General features: G+C 39.2%; 1 protein-coding gene across 1 annotated transcript in view; it reads left to right on the forward strand.

The window, feature by feature from the left end:
* The window catches only part of ntrk2a (neurotrophic tyrosine kinase, receptor, type 2a), a 107,919-nt gene that overhangs the window by 45,324 nt on the left and 36,537 nt on the right, over positions 1 to 26,058 (forward strand). The window contains exon 15 of the mRNA XM_034692241.1: positions 21,307 to 21,495. Coding sequence (XP_034548132.1) covers positions 21,307 to 21,495 — 189 coding nt within the window. The remainder of the gene's footprint in view (positions 1 to 21,306; positions 21,496 to 26,058) is intronic.

Raw genomic sequence — 26,058 nt, forward strand, 5'->3', positions numbered from 1 at the left:
AACTATTACATTTCCCTAAGTACAGTAATCTATATAATCTGGTCCTGTCTCTCTCAGTTGTACTCAGCATTCAGAGCTAACACAAATGTTTGCATGCAAACAAGCTAAACTCTAATAACATAAAAATAATGAAAAGGATCGAGAGCCCTGGCTAGTGGTGGGTGGCTGCCCGATTACCTGGCATTGTGAACCTACATTCATAGAAATTGTAATAACTACTTTAACTGACTAGCAAGGGTGACGTCTTATTGCTAAGTTAACTAATGGTCCCCCTTGGTTTAAATTTTAAAAACATGGCATCTCCTACCATTTTTATGCGGGTGACTCCCAAATTTACCTGCCGCTAAAGAGAAATGATAAGAGCTCCCTGTTACCCCTACTAGAGTGCCTGAAGGACATCAAGGAATGGATGGCTTTTAACTTTTCAAACTTAAATGAAGATAAAACTGATGTCATGGTGTTTGGACCTAGTCGAGCCAGTGGTGTTTCTCCTATAGACCTGGGTTCCCTGCAGACTTATGTAAAACCCACAGTCACAAACCTTGGTGTCAAAATGGACAGCGATTTTAAACTTGATAAACATATAAACTCAGTAGTTAAAACCAGTTTTTATCATCTGAGGCTTTTATCCGAAATTAAATCTGTTGTATCTTTTACTGTTTTTGAGCGCTTGATTCATTCTTTTATCTTGACTTGTTTGCACTACTGTAATGTACTTTACACTGGCATTAACCAGGCCTCCCTCGCTCGCTTACAGTTAGCCCAAAACGCAGCTGCTCACCTTTTAACAGTAACCCACAAGCATGATAGGATTGGATTGAATGGTGAACGTCCCAATTGTAACCATTTTATGCATTTAGCTAAAGGCACTGTTGTGTCTGAGTACAGCATCATGGAGCCAATAGCGCGTCTGTAGACTTCAAGTCTTGTTTTTATTGTTGGTGGTTGTCCCTATGGTTTCTTTGGTTGTCTTGGTTTGTGGATTTAATTTGACTTGATTGGTATCTGACATGGATGATGCAGTTGAACATAGTTTGAATATGAAGCATGTAACTTTGATGCAGTTTGTACATATTGATTGTTTGTATTAGTTGTCCCTTTATTGGCTTTTACATTCAAATGCAATTAAACATACAGAATAACAAAACCACAATACACTATAGATATGGAAATTAAAGAAAGTACCATAACAAACAAACCCATAGAACCCATACTCAATACACATAAGTACAATCAATTACAAATAACTTACTTTAACAGGCACTTAGCCTTTGTAATAAGAATGTATTTATCATTTTATTTTTCATCTGGTAATGTACCATTGTTGACTACCCTGTGCAGACAAAGCTGACACTCCAAACTAAGATACTGTGTGGAGTTTTACAATTTACTTTCACTGTGCTCATAGTTGTTCTGTTTCTGTTGTGTCTTTGGAAATACCTAGAAAGAGTCCCCGGGGCCAGAACGTTAACACCTTTACAAATAAATCTAATTAATTAATAACTTGAGGAATTCTCTGAGTTAAGCAGACTGTATCTTTTTAGTATGTTACAGTGATGCCGTTAGACATGGAGGATGTGAGATGTCCGGCTGAAATGAATGCTGCTCATGTGAGACATCATGGAATGAGAGAAAATCACAGAGCTCATGAATGACTGGGATGCGGTCACATGTGTTCGTTACAGATGCTAAACTACAACTATGCATTGCTTGAACAATTTCTCTAATCGTGAATTAATTTCAGTCATTTCCTGACATTTGATGTTGAGTAATCTGGATTTAACCAGTGCAGCAAGCAATAAAAGTTTAGTTTCAGCTTTTCTGCAGCGTGAAATCCTCTTTTTCATTATTGAAATCTGTAGTTTCATATGTGGTCTCTCGTTATGCTGCTGCTCTACTTGATTAATAAGGTCGACATGTCAGTGAGGGGAGGTTAAATCTGTTGTTGAGTGCTTTTCTCTTGGATCACCGGCATGCAGCTTTGTGCCTTTCATTTTTTGAAAAACCGTGACACATTTTACTAAGGTGCTTAAAGGTGTGTCAATTTACACTTGAACTCACACCGCTGAATCTGCATAATCATTCAAGTCATGTACCCAACAGCGATGCAGTGAGTATGCTCCATGTCTGGGACCATCACCATCAACAACATAACGCTTCATCCAAAAATAGGTAATTTCACTGCTGCCATTGTTTGGCTTGACTAAGGTCCCAAATGAAAATTGATGCATAGACAATAGTGCTGTTTTAGAGCATATCATGAGGCTAACTTACTAAACCTCTCTGTTCTAATAGTATTTTTTTTTCTTGGAGGTGTCTTAACTTTCTGTGTGTAACACAAAGTGATGGATGGAAAAACAATACAAGGACATTTACATTTTCTGCTTTTCAAAAGATTCGAAAAAACTCAAGAGTATCACTTTCCTTTGCATTGAATGAGTCGATGACATTTATTAAAGAGAATGTGTTGCAAACACTTCTTGTGTTCTTTCTCCATCCATAAAACAGAATGAGGTAACACCTTTATGCAACTAATACTAAGCAAAATAAAATCCCTCTTGTACTGACACCACCAGGACCAAGACCTCACTTCTACTATGACTGTTTTTTATTTACTACTTGGTTTCTATTGGAACTTTTATTACTATTATTTTACATTTTTATATTTGTGTTGTGTTTGTTATTTGTTACAGTTGTTCTGTTTTTGTTATTGTTTATGTTTTTTTTGTTTCCCTTCAGGCTGTGCTTTGTGTCAGAACATCCCAGTGGAGGTGGTCTAATGGAGACGGACACACAAGAGACTATGAAAGAGAGAGAGATAACGTGTGTGTGTGTGTGTATGTGTGTGTGTGTGTGTGTGTGTGTGTGTGTGTGTGTGTGTGTGTGTGTGTGTGTGTGTGTGTTAATCTGTGTATGTTTTCATGTGACTTTGTGTGTGTGTGTGAGAGAGTATTTATGAGAGAGGAAATAGGAAGGAGTGAAAGGAAAAAAGGGAACAGGAAAAAAACAATAAATTAAACAAACAAAGGCAAAAAAAAAGTAGAAATGAAAGTAGTAGACCTGTGGGGGGTTACAGAATTGTGCAAATATACACACACCTACACAAACACACAGGTCAGATGGATGGTACTTACAGTATTTCTCAATTGCTAAAACACATTTCTTGGCATCCACCACGCATTTCTCAACACTATAAGCACATACTCATTTTTTAAATTTGCAAAACCAAATAATGATGTCAGATCATACCCCAAGTCAATCAAAGAAACAATACCGAGCAGTCATTACACACTACATAAAACAAATTGAAAACACAATGCTCAGGACATGAAGCTGTAGAAATAATGTAATCCACGAAATCAAACTGAAGTGCTTACAGTATCAACAATCATTCAGCCACAGCATCATGTCTACGTGCTTGGTCAGGCCACAAGACTTCATCCACATCACAGACCACATTCTCCCTGGCCAGGCAATGGGGGGAAAAAAACCCTGGAGTACCAGATCCAGGCTTATATTGGTTTCCTCACATCATTAGCCACAAGTGTGATCAGTTTTGAGTGGTTGTGTTTAAGCTGTGACCTCTGTGCTTCAAATGTGTTTATCGTTTGCTACCTGTGCTTACCATTATGCAGCACAAGTGCATCACAGTGCAACATGTGTTTTAGTGAGTGAGAATGTGTTTGCAAGTTGTGTCTAATAGGTGAAAAGTGATTATGGTTTTACCAAAAGAGTGACTGATTCAATACAAGGGTTCAGGCCGCTAAGGAATTTGGTTCAGACAATAGGGTTTAGTGTTTTAGCAATTAGGAAATACTGTTTTATCAGCCTGTAAAGGTAGGAAAAGCAGGTGGAGCCCTGAGATGTTACATCATGATTAACCAATCAGAGAGAGCCTTCAGAGACACAGAAAAGCCTCCCATTGGATGAATTATTCAGCTCAGAGGGACAGAGACAACCATTAACCTACATCTTCCCCAAATACTCGCACATACTTCCCACCTTAATACTGCACTCTCTAGACACACACACACACACACACACACACACACACACACACACACACACACACACACACGCACACGCACACAGGCACACAGTGGAGATTAAGGCACCTTGTGGCTCGTTTAGCTCACCCAAATTTTGCCCAACCTCACTGTAATATCCTTTTATAATAAAAGCAAGTCCAGACGCTTAGACATTAAGTCACTGCAGGGGTTGAACTGAAACAACAGAGAAAAATCAGTTTGCACAAGTTTTGAGGCTCATTAAAAAGATAGACCATGACTACTTTGTGGACTGGGAAGAAAAAGTGCCTTTGAAGAAAAAAAGTGATTTTGTTGGAGTTTGGCAGCTGCGTCCTGTTAGTGTATTGCCGGCAGTGCTGCAAGTCACAGCGAGCTCGAGCCATAAAAGTGATCAGAGATATGGGAATGCATTTGAGAGAAAATGGCTTCAGTTTCAATTTCCTCGCTCTTGGGTGCAATAATGCTAAAAAGGATAACTACTGTTTGTGATGAGTCTGGCAGTTTTTTTTTTCAAGGGGCATTGCTCCCTACCTAGCTGCTTGGGAGGCAAATTAGTTTTGCAGGTATTCACCGCACCTGTCAAAACATCCAGCACATCCGCCACAAAACACATTTCTTCTTCTCCCTCTCTCCCTCCCTCCCTGCCAGCAGCTCTGTTATCGTAGCGCATTAGCGGCTCTATAAATCAAAGTATGTTGGCACTGGTTTTTAGGGGGAAAATGTTTTTACAGTGCAAGATGTTAAAGATGTTATGTGCCTTGTTTCCAACTTATTATGGAACGTACAACCTGTCAGTGTCCAACACAGACACGGAATCATAAAAGGAAGTTTCTCTGTTAAATTAATCATTGGTTTGCTCTCCACCCACAGAGTCTCTCTCTGAAAGACAGAGGCAGTCATGCATAAACATCTGTCTATAACTGAACATATGTGCACTATGTTAGAGAGTAAAGATAAGATTTATACTGTACATAGAAACACTTTATAGTGTGTAGGACTTATATAAAAATGTACCATCTTTAAGGTCTTCTGACTCAGTTATATTGCCCACAAAGGATCACAAACCAGATAAAAGCAGTTCATCTCAGTAGCATTAAAGAGACTGATTATACAAATGCACTCATAAATTAATGATAACACACACATGTCAAGTACTTAAGTTCATCATGTATGCACTGCACACACACCTATAAGGTAGCATTTTAAGCCCCGCAGTCCACCATATGTGCACATGTCAAGTCTGAACTAAATACTGAACTGGGTCGATCAGCATTCTCCATTGATGCTCCTAAATCATGGAATACCCTCCAACAGACTTTGAAGCTGAGATCCTTTCCATCTCTTGCAGAGTTCAAGACCTTGATCTCTGACCACTGTGTCTCAAACTGTATCTGTTTTAATTAATCTATTATTTTGTATATGATTGTGTTTGTTTGTTTGTTTGTTGTTTCTAATCTAACTGTGATCTCGACGACATTGGAAATGAGGGAAACCTCAATGTCTTTTCGAGAATAAATAAAGGTTTTGAATTGAATTGAAGTCAGTGTGCTAAAGGACTCTCTTTCCCTGTCCTACACGCGCACGCACACGCACACACATGCACGCACACGCACACCTATACAGATGTACAGCAGAGATACATCGCTGAGATCGAGGTCAGGGCAGATGTATAGGGAACATTTGATGAGGAGGACTACAGGGTAAAAAGACTGAAAACACTGACTCTTTCTCTGGTGGGGGGGAGGAGGAGTCTTTGAAGGGAGTCACAGTTTAATAGAGTACAACCTTGTTTATCCCAAACCCCAGACACCCAAACTGGTCTGCAAATTTAATCAGAAGCATAACAAAAATGTTTTCAGATGGCTGATATTTTTAAATTGCATTATCTTAAGAGTGCACACTTGAGTAGCCTCTGCATCCATTAATAACAAAAAAGTGGGGATGGGCCGTGCACTTTCACTGGTGTATACAAATTCACATTTGAAGTGGTGTTCATTGATCAGGCTGTAGTTTGTTAGCAGTTCAAGCTGCACTTAGTGTTTTTTCTTTACTTCAGCACAAAGGTTTATTTTAATGCTGGTGGGATTTTGAAAGTGACTGTTTCAGTTGTGGTGTGTTTTTTTTTACAAGATAAGACAATGGTTGCTAGAAATACTCTCAGTTCTTAGGGTGCTTTTCTTTAAGTGAGATTTTAAAGTGTGAGATTGATTGACATGAATATGGTTGCAAGTTATCTGCAAAGGGAACATTTGATGTGCTGATTTTTCTCAGTCAGTTACATTGTAGTGTAGTTAAAAAAATACTGAACATCACAATCTCTTTGACACTTGAAAACAAAAAAGTAATCAATCTGGGAAAGTGTTAACTAATGAATGTTGAAAAATTGCAAGAAAATAATAATAAAAACAAACATGAATGAAGTCAGTTCACACAGCCCTAAAGCAATTAATGTAAATTCAGAGACATTAGAATGCGATTTTTTTGTTGTTGGCCAACTTGAGTATTGCATCAGTGTACTTGTGTAAATAAAAACATAAGACTTAAACAGACAGAATGTAAGAAAGACTGTTGTCAGTCATGTAAAAACATTAAAAGCCTCATCAGCAACATGATTGCAACTTTTACATAGTCAAGACAGTACAGTGCCTGCAACCTTCAAAAGGTGCATTTGAAGACTGATTGTATCACAGAAGCGTCCTAGGCTTGATGCAGAGGGTACAAAGAGTCCATCCTTTATGGTCCAACATATCCTGTGGTTATTTGCGCACTAATTCAAATGAGATGGAGGACTCTCAAGTAGCCAAATAATGTACAGTGAAGTATTAGTATTGGGTTTCAACTTAACGGAATAGTGAGCGATACATATGTTAAAAAAGACGGATGCCTTGAAACTTGATATTGTCTTTAAAATTATGGTGCTGATAGTGATGGCTAGCTCCCTGTCGCTAGGCTACAGGTATAGCTGGCTAGATGTAAGTTTACGATGTTAGCCTTTAATGGGCCAACTTAGAGGTTTTGAATTCTGATTCCATCAGAAAGCAAATAAGCACATTTCCCCAAAAGGTGTCACTATTAGTTTGATCAAAAAGAGAGCATTAAAAGTTTGAGCTCGACTTGAGTTACTTTCATGTTTAGCCAGGAGGGAGATACATGAGAAACATTTTGTTACTTCTAAGCTATCTTTGGTCACTTGTGTCCATGATTTTCAACAAGCTAAATTGACGGAATCAAGCAGTAAATAAAAGCAGTTAAGAAGCAGCCGTATAAGTTATTGTTCTGTAAACCCTTACAGGTCTTTTCTAAAATAGGATGCTTATTTGAGAGTTGAATCTCTTGTTTTGCACATAAATGTACATAATGCTTGACCACTGTTATAAATGTCATAATTTAGATTGGAGATGTGTTTTAGATGTTTGAGCATAGAGATGCTAACACTGGGAACAATTACAGTACATTATAGGTAATGAGCTGGAAGTGAATGTTGATTTCATGTTTTTGTTATTATTATTTTATTTTCATTTTTATTTCCTTTGTACATTCTGATACACAATATCGTTGTTTTACAACTGAGCTGTTTGTAAGTGCCTCTGTTACCTTCATATGTTTGTGACTGATATTACCTTATTTTCATGTCTCCATCGACAGTGGAATTCATTACAGTAATTGCACAATGATGGTCTACACTAACACAATACAGAAAAGATGTCTGGATCTGTTAAAAGCTACGTCATAATTAGAATAATGGAAAACATTTGGAGTGATAAGAACTTTTTAGCCACAATCCTCTTCCATATACTGTGTATTGTGGCATTAAAGCTGCGTTCAAGAGGCTGCTCTGTATAGTTGCTCAAAAGGCTCATTTGAAAAAGATATGTCCTACTTCAGAAGAAAGACAGTTTTTTTTTTTCTTCTTTCAATAAAAGAAATCATTTATTGGTGTACCCCCTGTGTAAATGTGACTTTTTCATCTGAAAGTGACAAAGCTTTTAGGTGTGTCACTCCATATTTTGTAGACTGTTCTTTTATTTATCAGTACAAAAGGCTCAGTCAGACACAATAAATGAAACCCAATATATCTGCGTCCACTCTGCCTTTGAAATCAATGCCACATCCAAATCCTCATTGTACTTTCTCTTTTCTGTAAATCATTTCTTCTCCCTCTGCCTCTCTGCCTTTCTCCATATGAAGGCAGCAGTCATGCTTTAAGTCATCAAGGCTTAGCACTTTCACTCTATGACAGTAAGAACTTTCAACACTTTCAGTGTGTTTCTGTCATTGAGGAGCTCCAACAGTCCTGGTTTAATTACACTACAAACCTTTTTTTCTGTTATACTCTTGGAATTTAGGAGTTCTAATACAGTGGGATGGCGGGCTTGAACACTTAAGTACTGATGGGTTTAAAACAGTAGTGGATGTAGTACTGAGTTTCTTTACTCAAGTATCAAAGCATCACACTGAAAAATGACTTAACAGTTGCTCTGAGCTGCTAAAATCCAAGGCAAAGTGAAAATCACTGAGTAAAAAAATAACACATTTTCTGGCACTTCCCTAGATATCAGCCATTGTGTTGTGCTTGTTTTTTTTACAAGAGAAATGACAGAATCATTTCTGAGTAGGTGTGAAAAAAGAGAGAGAGCAAAGTTTAAATGGTGCTTACATACCAAGCCCCCCATGAGATGTTGGTTTGCCAGATTTTGTCAAATGGTCACTTGCAGTGCCTTCAAAGAAAGCTTTCCCCTCAAATTAATTAATTCAAAGTTCCTGGGAGGTGTTTTCAGCTGTTTATTAAAACAGACTAAAATCAATATTGAAGCCTCTATATGACCTAAAAAAATAGAAGAAATCATCAGCGTTCAGGACTGATTATTTTTATATACATTTTTTTGATGCATGTTAAAGCAGGGTAGGTGTCAAGTGAGAGTATATAGCATGCTAAAGAAACAGATGTTTTTTTACAGAAAATATTTTTGGTGAGGGATACCTTTGTCCGTTAAGAGAAAGTGATTATTTCTTTTTTACTTTAAGAAAATGCTTACACGTGCACAGTACAAAATCTGGTAATATATCTAAGTAAGACTTTGACCACAGATGGTTCAAAAAAACAACACAAACTAAAATTGCCTCAGAGGAGTTTAAAATCACTGTTCAAATAATCCAATGTTTAGTTGAAAATTTTAAATTTAACTCCTCCCACATAAATTATCTGATGTATCCCAGGCGGCAAGCTCCGGTCTCAAACAATGAAGCCCATGCGGAAGTGTTATAAACTGCAATTAATCGAGAATCCGCTTGAGGCTGGCTGCAGATACACCGGAAAACACATAGACCCCATTCAAAAAAGACGATCTTTGCAGCATTAATAAACATGTTTACAGCCTGGTACAAAAAACAGCTTGTGTCTACGTAGCTAATTTCTCTATCGGCGCACACTGTACGGGGGTGAATTTTTTTCTAACGTGATGGTTCAGAAGATATATAAGGACAGGACTGACTTGACTCCCGGACGGGAACACATAGCTGCTGGCTAGGAGGCTCAAACCCCGCCCCTCTACGTCACACTCTGCCTGGTTGAGTTCCGCATTTCCAATATGGCTGCCGTCGATTGGCTTCAAAACAGCGCTCAGAAACAGATGGATGACGTCACGGATGCTACGTCCATTTTTTATACAGTCAATGATGAACCCTCAGATTCCTTCGGTGATCCGTTGGAGGGACTTCATCTCTATGTCAGAAACTGATTGATTACATTACCAACTTATAGAATACTTATATGCAGTTCAGTCAAACTCAGCATACTCACTGGACTAACGTCAGAAGCCCTCATATCTGAGTTGGATCAGAGTGTGTATGTCTGAAAACATCATCCAACAGGTCAGGTCTTTGTATTCCTTAACCACATCTATGTGGAAATGACAAGTTTTCAGGGAATGTATAAGATTTGTTGGGTTAAAACTTTTGACTTTTGCAACTGTATTGAAACAGTTTAAAACTTTCACACCATGCCAGATTGATTCTCTTGTCCGCCTGCGCTTATTCTACTGCTCTGTGATCCATGGCAGTCCTTATAATGCCACACCCAGGGTCAGAATGTGGACACATCTGGTGCGAGTCACTTAAGAGCAAATGCTAACTTTTTAGAACTGTTGGGCACTTTTAATCTGTATTCATGTGCTATATTTTTTTGTTATCATCATTTAATATTACAGAAAATATATGTTTTTTTTCAACATTTTGAAAGAAAATCACTATACATGTTTTACTTACAAATATTATCAGATTTAAGGGCATGTCTTCTAGGACAAAAATAAGGATTAAAATTTGGTTCTGTTTTATACATTTCTGCTCATTTGGATTATTATTTATTCAAAGCCTTCTCTTGCATATTGAACAGATGCTTGGTGGTTATTTTCCTGTTATCACAGTGCTCAAATCACAACAACACAGTGCTTTTTCTCACTTTCATTTCTTCCTTTGCTGCTTTCACATCTCAGACCACCTCTGAGTGCTCCTTCAGTGGGAGAGATCGGCCTTCCAGTGTGTCATACGAGGGGGAGAATGTGGGTTGAATATTAAAAATAGAAAAGATCAGACTGAGGGGGCTTTGAGGAAGCAAGAAAAAAGGGATGTGGGAAAAAAAAAACCAGGAGAATGACTGAGGAAAGTGGGGTGGTAGACGCGCATTAAGATGAGAAAGGAGATACGTGACGTGAGATAGATGCTAAATGTCGAGGAATTGTCTATTTTTACCGGTGAAGGGGAATGTGATAGGCCTCTGCATTAGGCTGAAGAGGAACTTTTGGCTTGTATAGGCAGATTCATTCCGACAACATCTAACTGCAGTGTCGAGGAAATTCTACCCATATGCTGTTTCCTCCCATCTATTCCTCTCTGTCCTTTCTTCTACCTCTTATCATAGTTTGCACTCCTTATTGTGTGTTGTTTATTGTTTCTCTTTAGATTTTTACCTTATATTTTTTCTACTTTCTCCATGGTCACGCATTTTGTCCTTTTTGACTCTATCTTCTGTCTTTAAGTTCTTCCTTTCATTCTCAACTTCCTGACCTCTCTGTTGTCTCTCCTCTGTCCCTCCACCTCCATCGCTCCTCCTCCCAGATCGATAGATTACTTCCTGTGTTCAGCGGGTTGACAGCACAGTTTAGAGACCACGGGGGTTTATGTTACCAGTGATCTGTGTGTGTGTGTGTGTGTGTGTGTGTGTGTGTGTGTGTGTGTGTGTGTGTGTGTGTGTATGTGTGTGAGTATGTGTGTGAGTATGTGTGTGAGTATGTGTGTGTATGTGTGTGCGTGTGTTTTGATGGACTTAAGGGGGTCACCGAGACCTTTGGGGTCAACAGTGGCAGCAGCCCTGTCCTTGCCCTGAAGCCTGACTGACTGCTCCTCTGACTGCTGCCTGCTTGGATAAAGCATCTGACGGAGGAGACATTAGAGGGAGTACATCAAGGCCAAAGTAAAAAATAAGCTGCCCAACTTAGAATCTAAACATTTCCCAAGGCCCTCAGAGACCTTAACCACACACTCTGATCGACACTTGAGGTTTAAGTCAAGTATTTCAAGTTATAATTTTACTTTATGAAAATAAAAATAAATGTAAGACTGAGTCTAAAGCATTTGAAATCTAAATTTATAAGTGTGAAATTGTCAAGAATACTTGACACTCGGGATGGGTATTTTTACTGGTACTGGTACAAGATTGATCAGTACCTAAAGTATCGATAAGCACATGGACAAACAGTGCTCCTATCATTTTTTAACATTAACATTACGCCTTACTTAAAGCAACTGTTGGTAGTCGTGATATAAACATCAAGTTCGGAGAGAGATTTCAAATGTCAACACTACCCCTCCCCACCAGATTTCCTCTCACCACCCATAACCCCGCCCACAAAAGATTGTTGTGCGCATTTTATGAGGAAGTCGTGGCTTCCCAGCCAATCAGGGTGACATAGTGGGGCCGCCGCTGGACCAATCAGGACAGGGGGTCGGGGAGTAGCTATGATTGGTCCGTGATAACCGGAAAGAGGGGACTAATAACATCGCTTGATACAAAGGCATTGGAAAACACAGAGATTTCGCCATAATCTCAAATTACTTAATTTACAGATGAGTACCGATGAGTATTATGACCTTTTCTCCAAACCCAGCAGAAAAAAGTACAGTTTTGTTTACACCATTCCTACCAACAGCAGTTTTAATACCAATTTCATGGAGTCATTTAATTCTAACGCAGCTTGCATTAATCCCAGCTATGAAGAAGCTGTTGGTGTCAGGCAATGACTTGCATTGTTGTCGTTTCGTGCTGGAAAAAGTCTATATGGCTGACAGAGCAAAATGTACAATAATTTCAGCATATTTTAACTCTGGTGCATCTCTGTTAAGTTTATGTAAAAGCAGTTGCTTTGAAAGGGGGTAAAAACAGCAACACTTTAAAACTTCTGTAAATCTGAAGTGGTGTAAATTGTTGCGCTGCATTTGCATAGTGGCTACTACTAATAGTTTTGCTATTGTTACTGCTAGCAAAGGGTCCAGGTGGCTCTAAAATCTTCGCACAGTTGGCAATATGAATACTAAAATTGCAGGTAAAACATGTGGTTCTTGTAAATAAGCTTGTAGTCTTCAGTCACTTTTGTCAGCTACCTTTGGTTGTTAGCAATTTCTATTCATGTTCTGATTTAATCTATAGGTTTATACATACAGTAGATGTATGTCAAGCAGCAGCTCCAGCTTCATCTGCAGTGGGTAATGTTAGTAGAGGTAGAAGTTGAACACCCATGTGAAACCCATCCTCCTGAAAAAGTCATACCAAGTGAATTTCCAAGTTTGTGGCCAGAGAAGCGAGAATACAAAAATGTTGAATCTTAGCACCTTTTCATGCCATGAATTTCTTTTTTTCACCAAATAATGGAGGGTGCTAATGATACAAGCATTTATGAGTATCAGTATCAATAACAGGAGCTGTATTACTAGTGCTATCAATAAAATCCTGTCAATACCCACCCTTACTTGACACATATTTCAGCTCTTGCTCTGGTGCATGATACTCTTTCAGCAGCTATAGAGCCAAGAGTCAGTTCAATGGCAACAGCTACAGAGATTGAACCAAAGCAGAACACTTGCTTGTTCAGTTTGTTGTGTTTCTCAACTTGCACCTGTTATCAAGGTTGTCCATCACCCCGTCTGAAGTGTACCTAAACCACATATTACAGCCAATTTTGCACCCTGACATCGCTGAATACCACCTATAAAGTAATCTCGAATCATCAAATCTTGCGCTATCTGCTAACAACTGTTCTCTCTGTTCCACTGTGGGTATAAGACAGACTATCTGTTTTAACAGACTGACTGACAGGTCTTGATGTCCTTAAATCCCATAAAAGCCTCTCTACATCCATCGCCCTGGGCAACACGCAGCAGTAAATGGCTTCAGTTTGTCTGAGGTGTACCCCGAGAGCCTAAAAGAGATCAATACAGTCACTCAAAGTCATTGTTTCAACTCGGCTCTAGTGCAACTCCTGCCATAAAACTCCTGCTCCACTCCACATCCCAAACCCTCGAGCTCCCTCAGCAGCCCTGCTGTCACGGCAGCAACTTAAAGAGCTTAAAAATGGGCTGTCCAGGTGGACGTATTCATAGCAACGTAACATTGTTTGACTTATAAACATTGTTGTGTTTTTTTTTCAGTTGCTCCTCTAGTTCTACCATTAAACATTTACTTTAAAAATCAAAGCTTCAAGATCTGTGAGATGAATGAAACAAGCCTAGTCAATCAAACCCCTCAAAAAATTAATTCCAGGTGCTTTTCTGTTTATTTATATCATTCTTGTCTTTATTTTACTCTTAAACTGGATTGTACCTGCACCCCAGCAAGGCTTGATAGTTAGCTAACTAGTGGCCCTTTTCCACTGGCCCGTCTTAGCCCTACTCTACTCTACTCGACTTGACTCTACTCGGTTTGTGTTGCGTTTCCACGGGCGCGGTACCTCGTCTCAGATACCAGTTTTTCTTACCTGCTCTGCTTTGGTTCCAAGCGAGCTGAGCTGATACTAAAAGGTGATGTCGACTGACTGCCGGCCACTGGTTGGTCAGAGAATGTCGTCACCGAAGAGTCATGAGGGTGACGCCCAACACAGGAATCAAACCCGCCATTTTTAAAAAAACGACATCAGTACTGTACAATGTCTGCACCCAAAGTTTCTCCGTGGTCTGTTGACGAGGTCCAGACTTTTTTGGGACTAGTGGCTGACGAACAGATCCAACGGGAACATCCATTGTTTGTGATTCTTGTGTTTGTGTTGCGTTCAAAATGACGTGAACGCAGTTTCACGCAGCTGTGTTATGACGACCCCGCCCACCGTGAGTTGGTACTTAGGCTGCTGGAAAAGGTACCCAAACCGAGTAGAGTCAAGTCGAGTAGAGCCGAGCCGAGTCGGGCTGGAACTGTGTAGTGGAAAAGGGCCATAGCTGGTTGTTACCATCTGTCACTGCCTTGTCTGACAGGAGGCTCGCAGTCATGTTCCGCTTCCCTCGCCTGTCAGAGCTCATTGATGAACTTTCTAGTCTTACAGAGACTAATGATGCAACCTTATTGCAATACAGCATGTTTATAGAGGATTTAATGAAGCTTCCAATTATGCTAGTGAGCTTTGTTGCTTTTCAAACTTGTGTAATTGGGAGTGAGGAAATATCAGGTCGAGATCATGTGTTAGATTGTATGTTTTGTGCATATTTTTAATTTCCATGTTTGTACAGGATGAATGATCTGGGGTTGTTTTAGGTATAAAGGTGTAAATCATTTCAATCAAAACATGGATATCATTACTCTCAAACATGACTCATATGCATTGAAACTTTCCAGACTGAGGACAAAAGATTCTGTCCATAGCAGCCATGAAGGGAGCCCAGTTCTGTCAGCGTGACTGACGTTCCTGTTATTAATAATTCAAATTTTTGCAGAATAAGTGAAGGTTGCATTTTGACTTGATTAAAGTTGATTTTATTCCAGTTAGAACTGGCTGCATTTCTCCTCTTAAAGGAGAAACACTGCAACAGAAACAAAGTTGCCAAAAAATCTGAACACCTGTTTTTTAAACTACATCACTTGAGCTTCTTCTCACTTCCTCCAGATTCAAAGTGGAGGGACTTCCTACTGTCCTGGCAGGAGTGCATAATTAGGCTACGGTAGTCAAAATATTTCTACTCAGTTTCACCAGGCACCTCATTCGAAGCACTCAACATTAACCAGTAATGAGGCAGGCTGAGTGGCCTGGAGGTCATTCATTTAACAGTATCATAATTTATGGGCTGTACTCTGATTGGATGTCATTGTCAAGCATCTCAACAGACATTGGTGTAAAAACCTGATGAAGAATAACGCCCAACATATCAGCAGTCCTTGACTGTTGCTTTGATCTTATCTCTTCATAACTATGGTCATCGTTTGTTTTGGTGACATTACACCCTTCCTTCATTGATCTGGGAACATCACTAAAACTGTGTTTAAATATGATGTCAAATTAATATTTGATTTCTTAGTCTTGCCCAAGATGAGCAGATATACAATTAAAAATGACATATACCAGCTGAACCCAGTAACAAAGAACATATTGCAGCTGATCAAAACAGCAGAATCATTTTTAGTAATGTACATTCATAAATCAGTGGATCTGAAATTATTTTTTCATAGGCACCCACCTCAACTACTACATCCCTTCTACTGCAATGACATTGAACTCCACTCCTTACCAAACAAAGCCTTCCCCTGTCATTATAAAGACACACTGACTGTAAGAAAAATGACATAATTGGCATTTTCAGTGCTCACCCTGTCACTACCCCCTCAGTCATGATCAGAACTGTGAAAGCAAAGCAAGGTATTTTATTGACTGTTAACCCGGGCTTCCCTCAGCAGACTGTGAGGTCCTCCAGTCTCCACCAGTTTAAACCGCTGTTCCATGTCTATTAACAGTGTTGGGTCATGACCCGACCCCACTTATCACATCACCTCTCCTGTCCATCTACCTCTCTCTCTCCACCCTCCAGCTCTATATCTTTTCAACCCTCTTTTACCAAGTTAATCCCTGCGGACCCTTTGCCAGCTCAAATACACACACACCCACACAAACATGCAGGCAGCCTCTTGTTGCCCCTCAGCTTAACAGTATTTATAACGATCTGACCCTGAGACCTCTCTGCACTAATGATCTTCAGCCCCTCCCCAGCACAAACACACAGCCACACTGACAGACAAAAACCTGCACTGTTGTATGCATCAAATATCTTGTGAAGCGTCTTTGTTTTAACCAGATAATCTCAAAGTGGTAAACGTTGTAAGCTTACAGCAAAGCTTATTTTTTTCAATGCAAAATGTATCCAGTAAGAGAAATGTGTAATTATTTGAACAGCTCATTTTGTAGGACTGTTGGCTTTAAGATGTCAATAAGGCTTCCCTCCTACTGAGTAATGCTGATACAGCTTCAAATAAAAAACATGTAGTTTTAATATTATTTTGGGGGCATTGTTGCTTTTCTTTGATAGGACAGCTTGAGAGGAAGACAGGAAATGCACCAAATCATGTTGAGACCGAATTGACTTCAAGTAGTACAATGATAAAAAGAGCAGTACTTTGTATTTGTCTCTTTCTGTTCTTTTTTGCAAGAAAAATCATCTCAACAGCAGATGATTTGGCCTTTTTCTGAAAAAGTGAATCAAATTCATCATTATGGCTTGACAAAAATGTAATATTATCTCAATTTGGGCTTTAAAAGCAAGACCACAAGGCTCTCATACTGTTATAGAAAAATGTATATTGCTTTATCCTCCTTGAGCACCCACACAGAAAACCATACTACATATATACTGTACAACACTTTATTTAAAAAAGGAATACGAATTCTACACTGAACTGTGCTCTACTACCCTCATTTTACCTGGTACAATCAATCTGTTAACCTTCCTGTTATGTTTGTTTCTCTGGAACAGCAATAAAGTTCCTAGGTCAATTTGACCTGGGGCATATTCAATTATCAAAAGTGTCAAAACCCCCAAAAAATCCCAATACACATTTTTCATAATCTAATCCTTAACTCCATTACTGACCATTTAAATCAAGATTTAGTGCATTGTTCTTTAATTCTCACAGATCATGGTTCAATGAGGATAACTCACTTCTTCTTTAATAAAATTCATGTGAAAACTTTTTTTAATGTACACTTGAAAGCCCTAAATATAAATACAATGGTTTTACATTACATAGATTTTTGTTCATTTTATTTTACATTTTGAATTTTGTTTTTTTTTTATGAGGTGATTTTGATAAATTAACACGCTTTTATCACCATCAAGGACTTTTGAAAACACAGGTCGGCATTTTTCAAGATATCCTGACATTTAATGAATGATTTATAATCATACTTGCAGCCCTACTAGATATAAAACGTGGATCACGGCAAGTCAATACTTTAAATGAGGACAACGGGTTACAAACGAAGGTCGGATGCAAGTTTGATCTGAAAATTGCAGAGAAGATTGAGTCAGAAGAAAAACTGCAGAGCAAAATTTGTTAATGCACCTCAAATTTAATCTGGCATTCATGTTTCTACTCCCCCTTTATCCCTCTTTAATGACCAAGTGAAAAGAAGCAAACAAGGTTAATCTCGGGCACGGAGAGACATTGCTGCAGACAATTCAGCTAAATACACACAGATGCACACACACAGACATTAACATCACACTGAAGTATGCCCATCTCTGCACACAAAAAACAAACTATTGTGCTCTTATCCGTTTTTTCTCTCCAAAGACCTTTTTAATCCTCATATGAGTCACCAACACACACATACTGGCTGGTTAAAACACACGCTCACACACTCACACACATAACAAACAAACTCTCTATGTTCCTGCCTCTCAATCAGGCTCTGTCAGCAGCAGTAGAGCTTGTATGAGTCCAGGGACAGAGGAAATGAGTGATGTCAATCCATGTTATAATTCAGCAGAAGTGACCACATGAGAGGGAATACATCTACTGTATTTGGCGCTCATGGGAAATCAATCTTAGTTCATAATACAATGTTTGCAGGCTTACACTCATGTCTTGAAGAGATGTAGAGGATGAAGGCCTCACTGCTTGTGTTTGCGTGATTCTGAATAGTGCTCCACTGGCTTATGATGAGACCTGTGCTCTAACTTGTCCCTGGTGTTATCTTCGTTCACCTGACACAGGATGATGAGCTGATGAGAGACCAGGTGTAGATGGAAGTATCCAATTATAGCCTTGAAGAGATCCTTATACAAACAAACACATATGCACGTACACGTTTTCTATTCATGTGAAGCAGTTCACACCCTTAAATCAGAGAAGAATGCATTAATAAGATGATTTAACAGCGTTAGAAGCATGGAAATCACTCGAGCTTTTATAGCCACACTTGTTGAACAACTTTGTTGAAAAGCAGTCATTTTCTAACTCACAATGTACCCAAGTGATACTTTCATTTGCACTGTTGTTTATCATCAAGTTTTGTTTCTTATTGGTGCAAAAAAAATTCCATTAAATAAGTAAGAATAATAACTCAATAAGGTTAGGAAAAATATCATAGTTTGAATGATAATAAGCTACAAAGACCAAAATCATTGTTTCAACCAGGCTGCAACATTTTTATTTCTGCTGTAAAGATCGTCTTTTTCCCATTCGCGTGTATGTGACTTCCGGTATTTCCGGAGCCAGCCTCAAGCGGATCCTCGATGAACTGCAGCTTTTAACACTTCCGCATTGGACTCTTATTTTTAGACCGGAGGTTGCTGCTTGATTACAACATAAGGTCTACGGAAAGACTGAACAAGCTGAGGGGCTGTAGAGTGAATGGTCTTAAACGGCCCAACTGTTTATTCACAAGGACCCCTGTCCCCTGTAAAGACAACAGATCAAAAACAGGACTTTAACTATGACCAGTGTCATGCCAATTATTTTTCGATGAGCCACGTCACAATGTCTCCTATGAAAAAAAAACAACATCTACAGTCTGATGTTACAGTACATGCCTGAGTGCAGTGGAAGTCAGCCTCATTCAAACCTTGCCGTTCTTGACAAACTGGCGAAAAGAAATCATCTACATCTCTTGAGAGCAAGAATAGTATAGATGTTATCTGTTTGAGCTTGTAACTGCAGCATGACTGCCTTTTTTAGTAGGTCATTTAAAGTTTCAATGACATCAAGACAGAGTTAAAAAATATGGTTAGTGAGGCTGATATTTGAATGAAGTGCTAGAATGTAATCCATATGAGGTAAAGTTAAAGTAAAGGGTTAATTATCAACTTAGTAGCTCAGACTTTAGTGTCTTTTTCATCTTAAAGTTAGGTTTTTATGCAGTTTTGCCTTTATGGGATAGGAAAGCTGGAGAGAGAGAGCAAATAGGGGGAGTAGAGAGTGGGGGATGACATGCAGCAAAAGGTAGAGGCCAGGAGTCGAAGCTGCGACTGCTGCAATAAGGACTATAGCCTTTGTATATGGGGCGCACGCTTAGACTGCTAGGCCAACCGCGCCCCATTTTGTGTGTTTATGTGAGTATAAGTAACCATCAATTTGAGCCTGCACATACTTTCAAATATTTTAATCTAATAGGACGGTCTGTTGGAGGAGATAAAGGGAAACTGTTGTGCTATGTGGACACAGAATCCGCTTCATGGACTCTTTTCATTCTCTCCTTTCAGTCTTAATGAGAAACTTCTAACACCTCCGCTTTGTTTTCAAAGCAAACCATTTTGCTGTAATAGGGCTGGGTTCAGTGTCTGACTCATGCCATCCCACCTCTCCTCTGCTTTCTGCGTCTTCCTTCATGCTGTTTCTGCATTTTAAATGTCTGTTGTATGAAACATGAATTTTAATATGCACAGTTTTCTTACTTGGACTGAGAGAGAGGCACATTTGTAAGTTTGGATACTGAAAGGTTGGTCTCCAGAGATGTTCACATAAAGCTCTGAATCTGAATATCCTAGCTCTTGGGTTTTACTCCTCCACGTTCTTGGATTACTTGCATTTGTCTTTTTGAAGGCACACATTAATTACCCCGGTAACCCTCCAGCTACGTAGTTATACATCTTCATCTCTCTTTTCTTGACTTCATCATTAACTGAATCAGAGACTGACCTAAAAAAATAACCCAGCAGTCAAACATGAAAACAACCATATTTGACAATGTATATGTTGCTCACAGGCTCACTTACTGGCTCATTTTCAATACATCTAACTTCAAAGAATGTTTTGATCCAAAGATGACCTCAGTCGACACCTCTAACCAGTAACACAGTCTACATTTGTTCTTGAAGCATTTGCACATGGGGGCATGTCCTGGCACTGAAACAGTGTAATCCCAGCCTAAGAAAATTCCACTTAAAGCATTAGATGTAGCTAGGAGGTTGTAGTTGTGTATGTGGTGAAAGCAAATAAAAAAACATTTACCCGCATATACAGGTAAGGGATCAGAAGTCAGACTTCAGGGATATTTAACACTTTACGGTGAATTTTTTCAAAAGACATTTTTCAGCTTTCTGCAATGAGTAAGGAAAGTAGCTGTGAATACATACTTCACCAATTGCTGTGGTAGCCAAGGTCATGCTGGATTAAAGGTGTACTAGATTTATACAAATTCACCCAGATTTATTAATATTTTTATTAAAACGGGAGCACACATTTAAAATTTAAGTCCATGAAGTTGTTGGTCGCTAGCAAATTGGTTCTTCGACTCTTCAAATCCTCATTTGGGAAGCTTGTGTTAAAAAGGTAGTTCTGGGATCGTGTTGGGAACTTTATAATGAATCTTATTTTAATTTCACAAGGAACTGAAGACTTTTGCAGTTACAACTACTGATAAAAAATGTCATGCAAATTTGAGTCCATTTTGTGAGCTGCACGATTCAAGACTCAATGGATAATAACTTGCTAAGAATGCAAGATCACTCTCTGAAAAGGGCTCTGACAACGTTCAAAGAGCTAAAGCAAGGTTATTGAATGTAACTGGCATCTCTCTCTACTGTCTGATGTGATCAATAATTGCAGCTTAACATCCCCACTTTATGATCCTCGGTTCAGTCCCTGCTAATAACAGATTAACAACTTAATTTATTCTCCTGTTTTTATGCCATAAACATCTGTGCTGAAATGTTTTTCCAACTCAAATGCCGGGACCTCTCTCGACCACTGTAGAGATCAGAAAAACAACCTCAATCTGAAATGCTTATCTTCATCCTTTCTTTGCCCCCTTAGGACCATCTTCAGTGATCAGCAACGACGATGACTCAGCCTCACCTCTTCACCACGTCTCCAATGGCAGCAACACGCCTTCGTCCTCAGAGATGGGCCCTGATGCTGTAATCATAGGCATGACCAAGATTCCAGTGATAGAAAACCCTCAGTACTTCAGGAGCACCAACAGCCTGCTCAAAACTGACACATGTAAGTCAAACTCTTTGCTATCTTGAACCCAATCTCAGACTCTCAGATAATGCCTTTGGGATCGATGGGCAACTTCTCTGTATTCCTGGTGTAACCAGCAGTTAGCGATAAACGACTTCCAGCTAAGACTTCCTTTTATGTGTGTTGCATTGTTCAGCAGCTTGAGGAGTGATTGTGTGTTCAGATCCAAAGCGAAGCAAAATGTGCCCCTCCAGATATGTCTGCTAATTTCATGCTGTTGTTTCTTGGTTACATTTTGAGAAGTATCACTTGTTCATCTCTTTTTGGTGAGTCTCAGTTTCACTGTAAATAGTAAATTACACAGAGACTTAACTCTGGCTGACTTAAGCGATAAGCCATGAAAAATCCCAAAAGGAAGAGTGTTTTTGTCTTATTTCCAATAAAAAAAAAGTCTTATCAGACTTAATATAAGCCATGTTCACCTGACAAGTCTAGAAAATCTAATTTTGAGATTTTATAAGCAAAAATAAGGCCTGAATTGCTTGTAATGAGTAGGAAAAAATCTGCTGATGGAATAAGAAAATGTACTTGTTAAGTTTCTTGAATTAAAGTTTCTGTTGGTAGAAGCAGAATAGTTATCAGTTCAGACAGAAACTTTGATTGTCAACACTACCCCTCCAAAACAGATTTCCTTTCACTCCTCATCCCCCGCTCCTGTAGCGCGCGCAACCGTTGAAACGTGACACCAATGTTTGTATGTGTCCTGCTTCTCAGCAAGCGCCTATGGTATCTTCATTGTGTATGCGATCATGGCCAAAGGAGGAATTAGACGTTTGTGTCGAGGCTGTCAGCTGTCCGCCATTATTGCTACAAACTTTGTTTGGGATCTTCTTGTGCGCGCTCTTTGAGGAAGTAGTGCTGTACTCACAACCAATTAGGCCAACGTGGTAGGGGCCGCTCCAAACCAATCAGGATGGAGAGTCAGAGTAGCTTTGATAGGTCTGTGATAAAGGGAGCGAGGGGAATCATAACAGTGCTGGATACATAGGCATTGGAAAACAGAGTTTTTGCAATAATGTCAAATTACTTAAATTATTGATGGATGTCCATGGGTATTATGACTTTTTCCAAACACAGCAGAAAAAAAGTAACTTTTTTGCCCCTATTCTACCAACGATTCAAGACACTGAGTAAATTTTCTTAATCCATCAGCAAACTTTTTTTTTTACTTATTACAAGCAATGATCTTGTGATTAACATGTACTTAATGGATCGTCATGAGGGGGAGAAAACAATATCTGAGATGTTTGTTTGTAGAATGGAGGTTGGTAGTTGGGGAAATCTAAACATTTATTAGCTTTGAAGATTTGCTGCATTAATTGAAATGTTTGATCTAGATTGGTTTATTAGCTGCACTTGTGGGCAGGTGTCTGTTTATAGAGATGAATACGCCTTAGTCAGTGAGAGCTGAGATGTCATGCAGCAGATTCGGTTCCGCCTACTTTTGCTCCCCATACATACTGTTTTTCCTGCATTAAACAAAGCCTGCTGATGTACAAACGATCAATATAACTTGAAATACAAAGGTACGACAAGCAGAAAACACAACACTTCCCATCCTGAAATTTCAAGCCCCTGTACAGATTCTATGATGTCATGTAGAAGCTGTAAATAGTGAATGCCTTCCCCCAAATTGATTATAGAGGTTTATCAGACTGTCGTGAGCAAAACTCAAGAGTTAAATGCACTTGTGTCATACATAGAGGTTACCATGGCAACTTCTTTCCTGCTGTCATGGCAATGACCTTGGAGCTGTTGAGGATAAGCTGTCAATTTTGAGTGAGAAGTGGGAAATAGAAAGTCCATTTGTGTGCAAGTGTGTGTCTTTATGTGTGTCTGTGTGTTTTATGCTCAAGCATATGTTGGGCACAGTTCCATTCATAAATTGGAGACTTCCATTGGTGACTCATACAAAACCATTACCAGACTCAAAGGTAGCAAAACACAGGAAACTCGGTCAGCAAATACAAGTAGTGTTTTTTTATGCTGATGACTTTCGTGTATTTATCCATAATCCTTTTAATTTTTAAAGATAGAAGGGTAAAAAAATTTAGAGAAAGAGAAACACTGAAAAAAATAAAGGAAAGAGAGGAGAAACACAAGGAGAAAAGAGGAAAACAAAGGAAGATGAGCAGACAGACAGACAGACAGACAGACAGACAGACAGACAGACAGACAGACATTGACCTGGTCCATCAACTTGACATTATGATTATTGGCAAGCCATAAAAGCTTCTAGAGGCTATGGCCTTGTGTTGCAGTAAATTATCATACTGCATGTGTGTGTGTGTGTGTGTGTGTGTGTGTGTGTGTGTGTGTGTGTGTGTGTGTGTGTGTGTGTGTGTGACGCTGCTTGCACTATGACAGTCCTCTCTTGAGGGGGTATAATGATGGGGGATTGGGGCTTGACCTGCTCAGTCCTACAATATAACTTGAAGATAGACTGGGATTTACAGCCTAAAGGCAAGAATGAAAGCACCGAGGATCAATGAAAGTCAATAACCTACTCCATGTGTGTGCGTACATTGTATATGTGTGCGCGTGTGGCTGCATGTGTGTTTTTAATATACTGCAGCCATTACAACCATTACTCTGTGTGCATCTTTGACTCTCAGAGAGGCAGCATAAATACTGCAACGTTTCTGACCGATTCTTTGGCACTATGCCTTTTCAGACTCATACAATAACCTTTGATGGAGACAGTTTGGCAAAGTGGCACTAGGTTGCATGCCAAGAATTGAACTCTTTTTAAAAAGTGGCCTTAACCAGCTTGTGGCCTGTGTTATTGAATACAGGAATCAGTGGCAGTTACACTCCTCCACATAAAAGATGGCACAGGACTCTTGGCAGCAATAAAGCAACAACTACTGTGCAGAGATGATGGATCCATTTGTAATTACAGGAAGTGTTAGCTGTGCTAGCTTACCTTTGAAGTGAAAACCTCATTAACAATAATAACATACGAGGAGATAGAATGGTTGGAAAGGGTGTTGCATGCATTATTAATGAGATTCAGTAAGAGTTAAACCTAGACGCGTAAAGGTAGTTACTATTGTATTAATGTTACTTTATCTTACAGACAGAATATGCATGGAGCTATGAGAGTGCATGTCAGCAAAAACATGAATGAAATGCCTACAACCTCATCCAGAAGCTTAAAAAGCCTGAAATTATCGTTGGATTGGTTGATTCTTTTAATGTCTTGAACCTAAGCTAAACTACGCTGTTCTTACTTTGAAATCAGCAACTTTTTATAGACTAAACGCCACACTAAATTTGGAACTATTATTTAGAAATTTTAACCTATCTAGTAAAAGGTTTATCTAATCATAGAATTCTTAATGTTGTATCTATATTGTTGATGAGTACAGAAAAACAGACACTGAAGTATGAATCAAAAGGCTATGGAAGTAGATAAAGAGAACCAGGAGCCCATAAATAAATTAAAAAAGGATCAAGAGAGAGAAAAGGTGGAGAAACCTCAGCAGGCTGATTCCATAACACAGTGCCAAGGAGTGAAGAAAAGTGTACCAGAGCTAATCATCAATTATAAAAACCTGGATGTCTCCAAGGTCCAAGGTCCCGCAGGAGTAAGGAACAACACTAAAACCCCTAGTTTCTCAAAGAAGTATCAGAACATCCCTGAGCTATTTGGGACCCTGCAATGCTCTGGCTGAAAATCTATCCCAGCTAAAGATATATCCTGAAGACAGAGCACTATGAGAAAAATCACCAACTCACATCACCACTGCATTGAGCAGCCCCAAAGTGACTTCTGCCAGAGTTGGCCAGAGCCAAAATTCAAATGAAGTTTTTGTTCAAGGATTATTGGAGGTTGCTTGTTTTCTCTCATTCCCCTATGGAATGTGTTGATGCCAATTGTGAATAGTTTTAGACTTTTGCAGTCTTTCTTACAGACTTCTTCTTAGACTCAAAGAGGTTGTGAGAGGGATAGCATGAGGAGGAATAAGAAATAGAACTGTCAAATGTGTTGTTATTTTATCTGTTACAACATAATGATAAAATGCCAAAGGACATTTGTTGTTTGAAGAAGTTGTGTGCAGGATGGTTTTTAGCATGATGCACTTCCGTAAGACCTGTTGTTTCGCGTTTCACTGTTTTTAACAATATCATTGGGCCTTTTGCCTATTTGATAAGCAGTTTGAGAGAGAGAGGAAATGTACAGAAACAATCGGAGACAACATGAAAATACTGTCAGGGCTGGAATTCAATCCTACGACCAGTGCAATGAGTACTGTAGCCTATGTTAAACCAATGACCCGTTTCTTGTCTTTGTGTTAAGCTAAGCTGCCTGGCTGCTAACTCCAGCTGCACATTCACAGAAGGGGCACTGGTATAATCCATAGACTGTATAAAATATGGACGTAGGATCCGTGACGTCACCCATCTGTTTCTGAAGAGCTGTTTTGAGGCCAATCGGCGGCAGCAGCCATATTGCTGCTGTCGAGCGAGTGTGACGTAAGGAGGCGGGCTTTGAGCCTCCTAGCCAACAGCTACAGTGTTCCCACCTGTCAATCAAGT

This window comes from Notolabrus celidotus, chromosome 9, assembly GCF_009762535.1.
Source record: "Notolabrus celidotus isolate fNotCel1 chromosome 9, fNotCel1.pri, whole genome shotgun sequence".
NCBI lineage: Eukaryota > Metazoa > Chordata > Actinopteri > Labriformes > Labridae > Notolabrus > Notolabrus celidotus.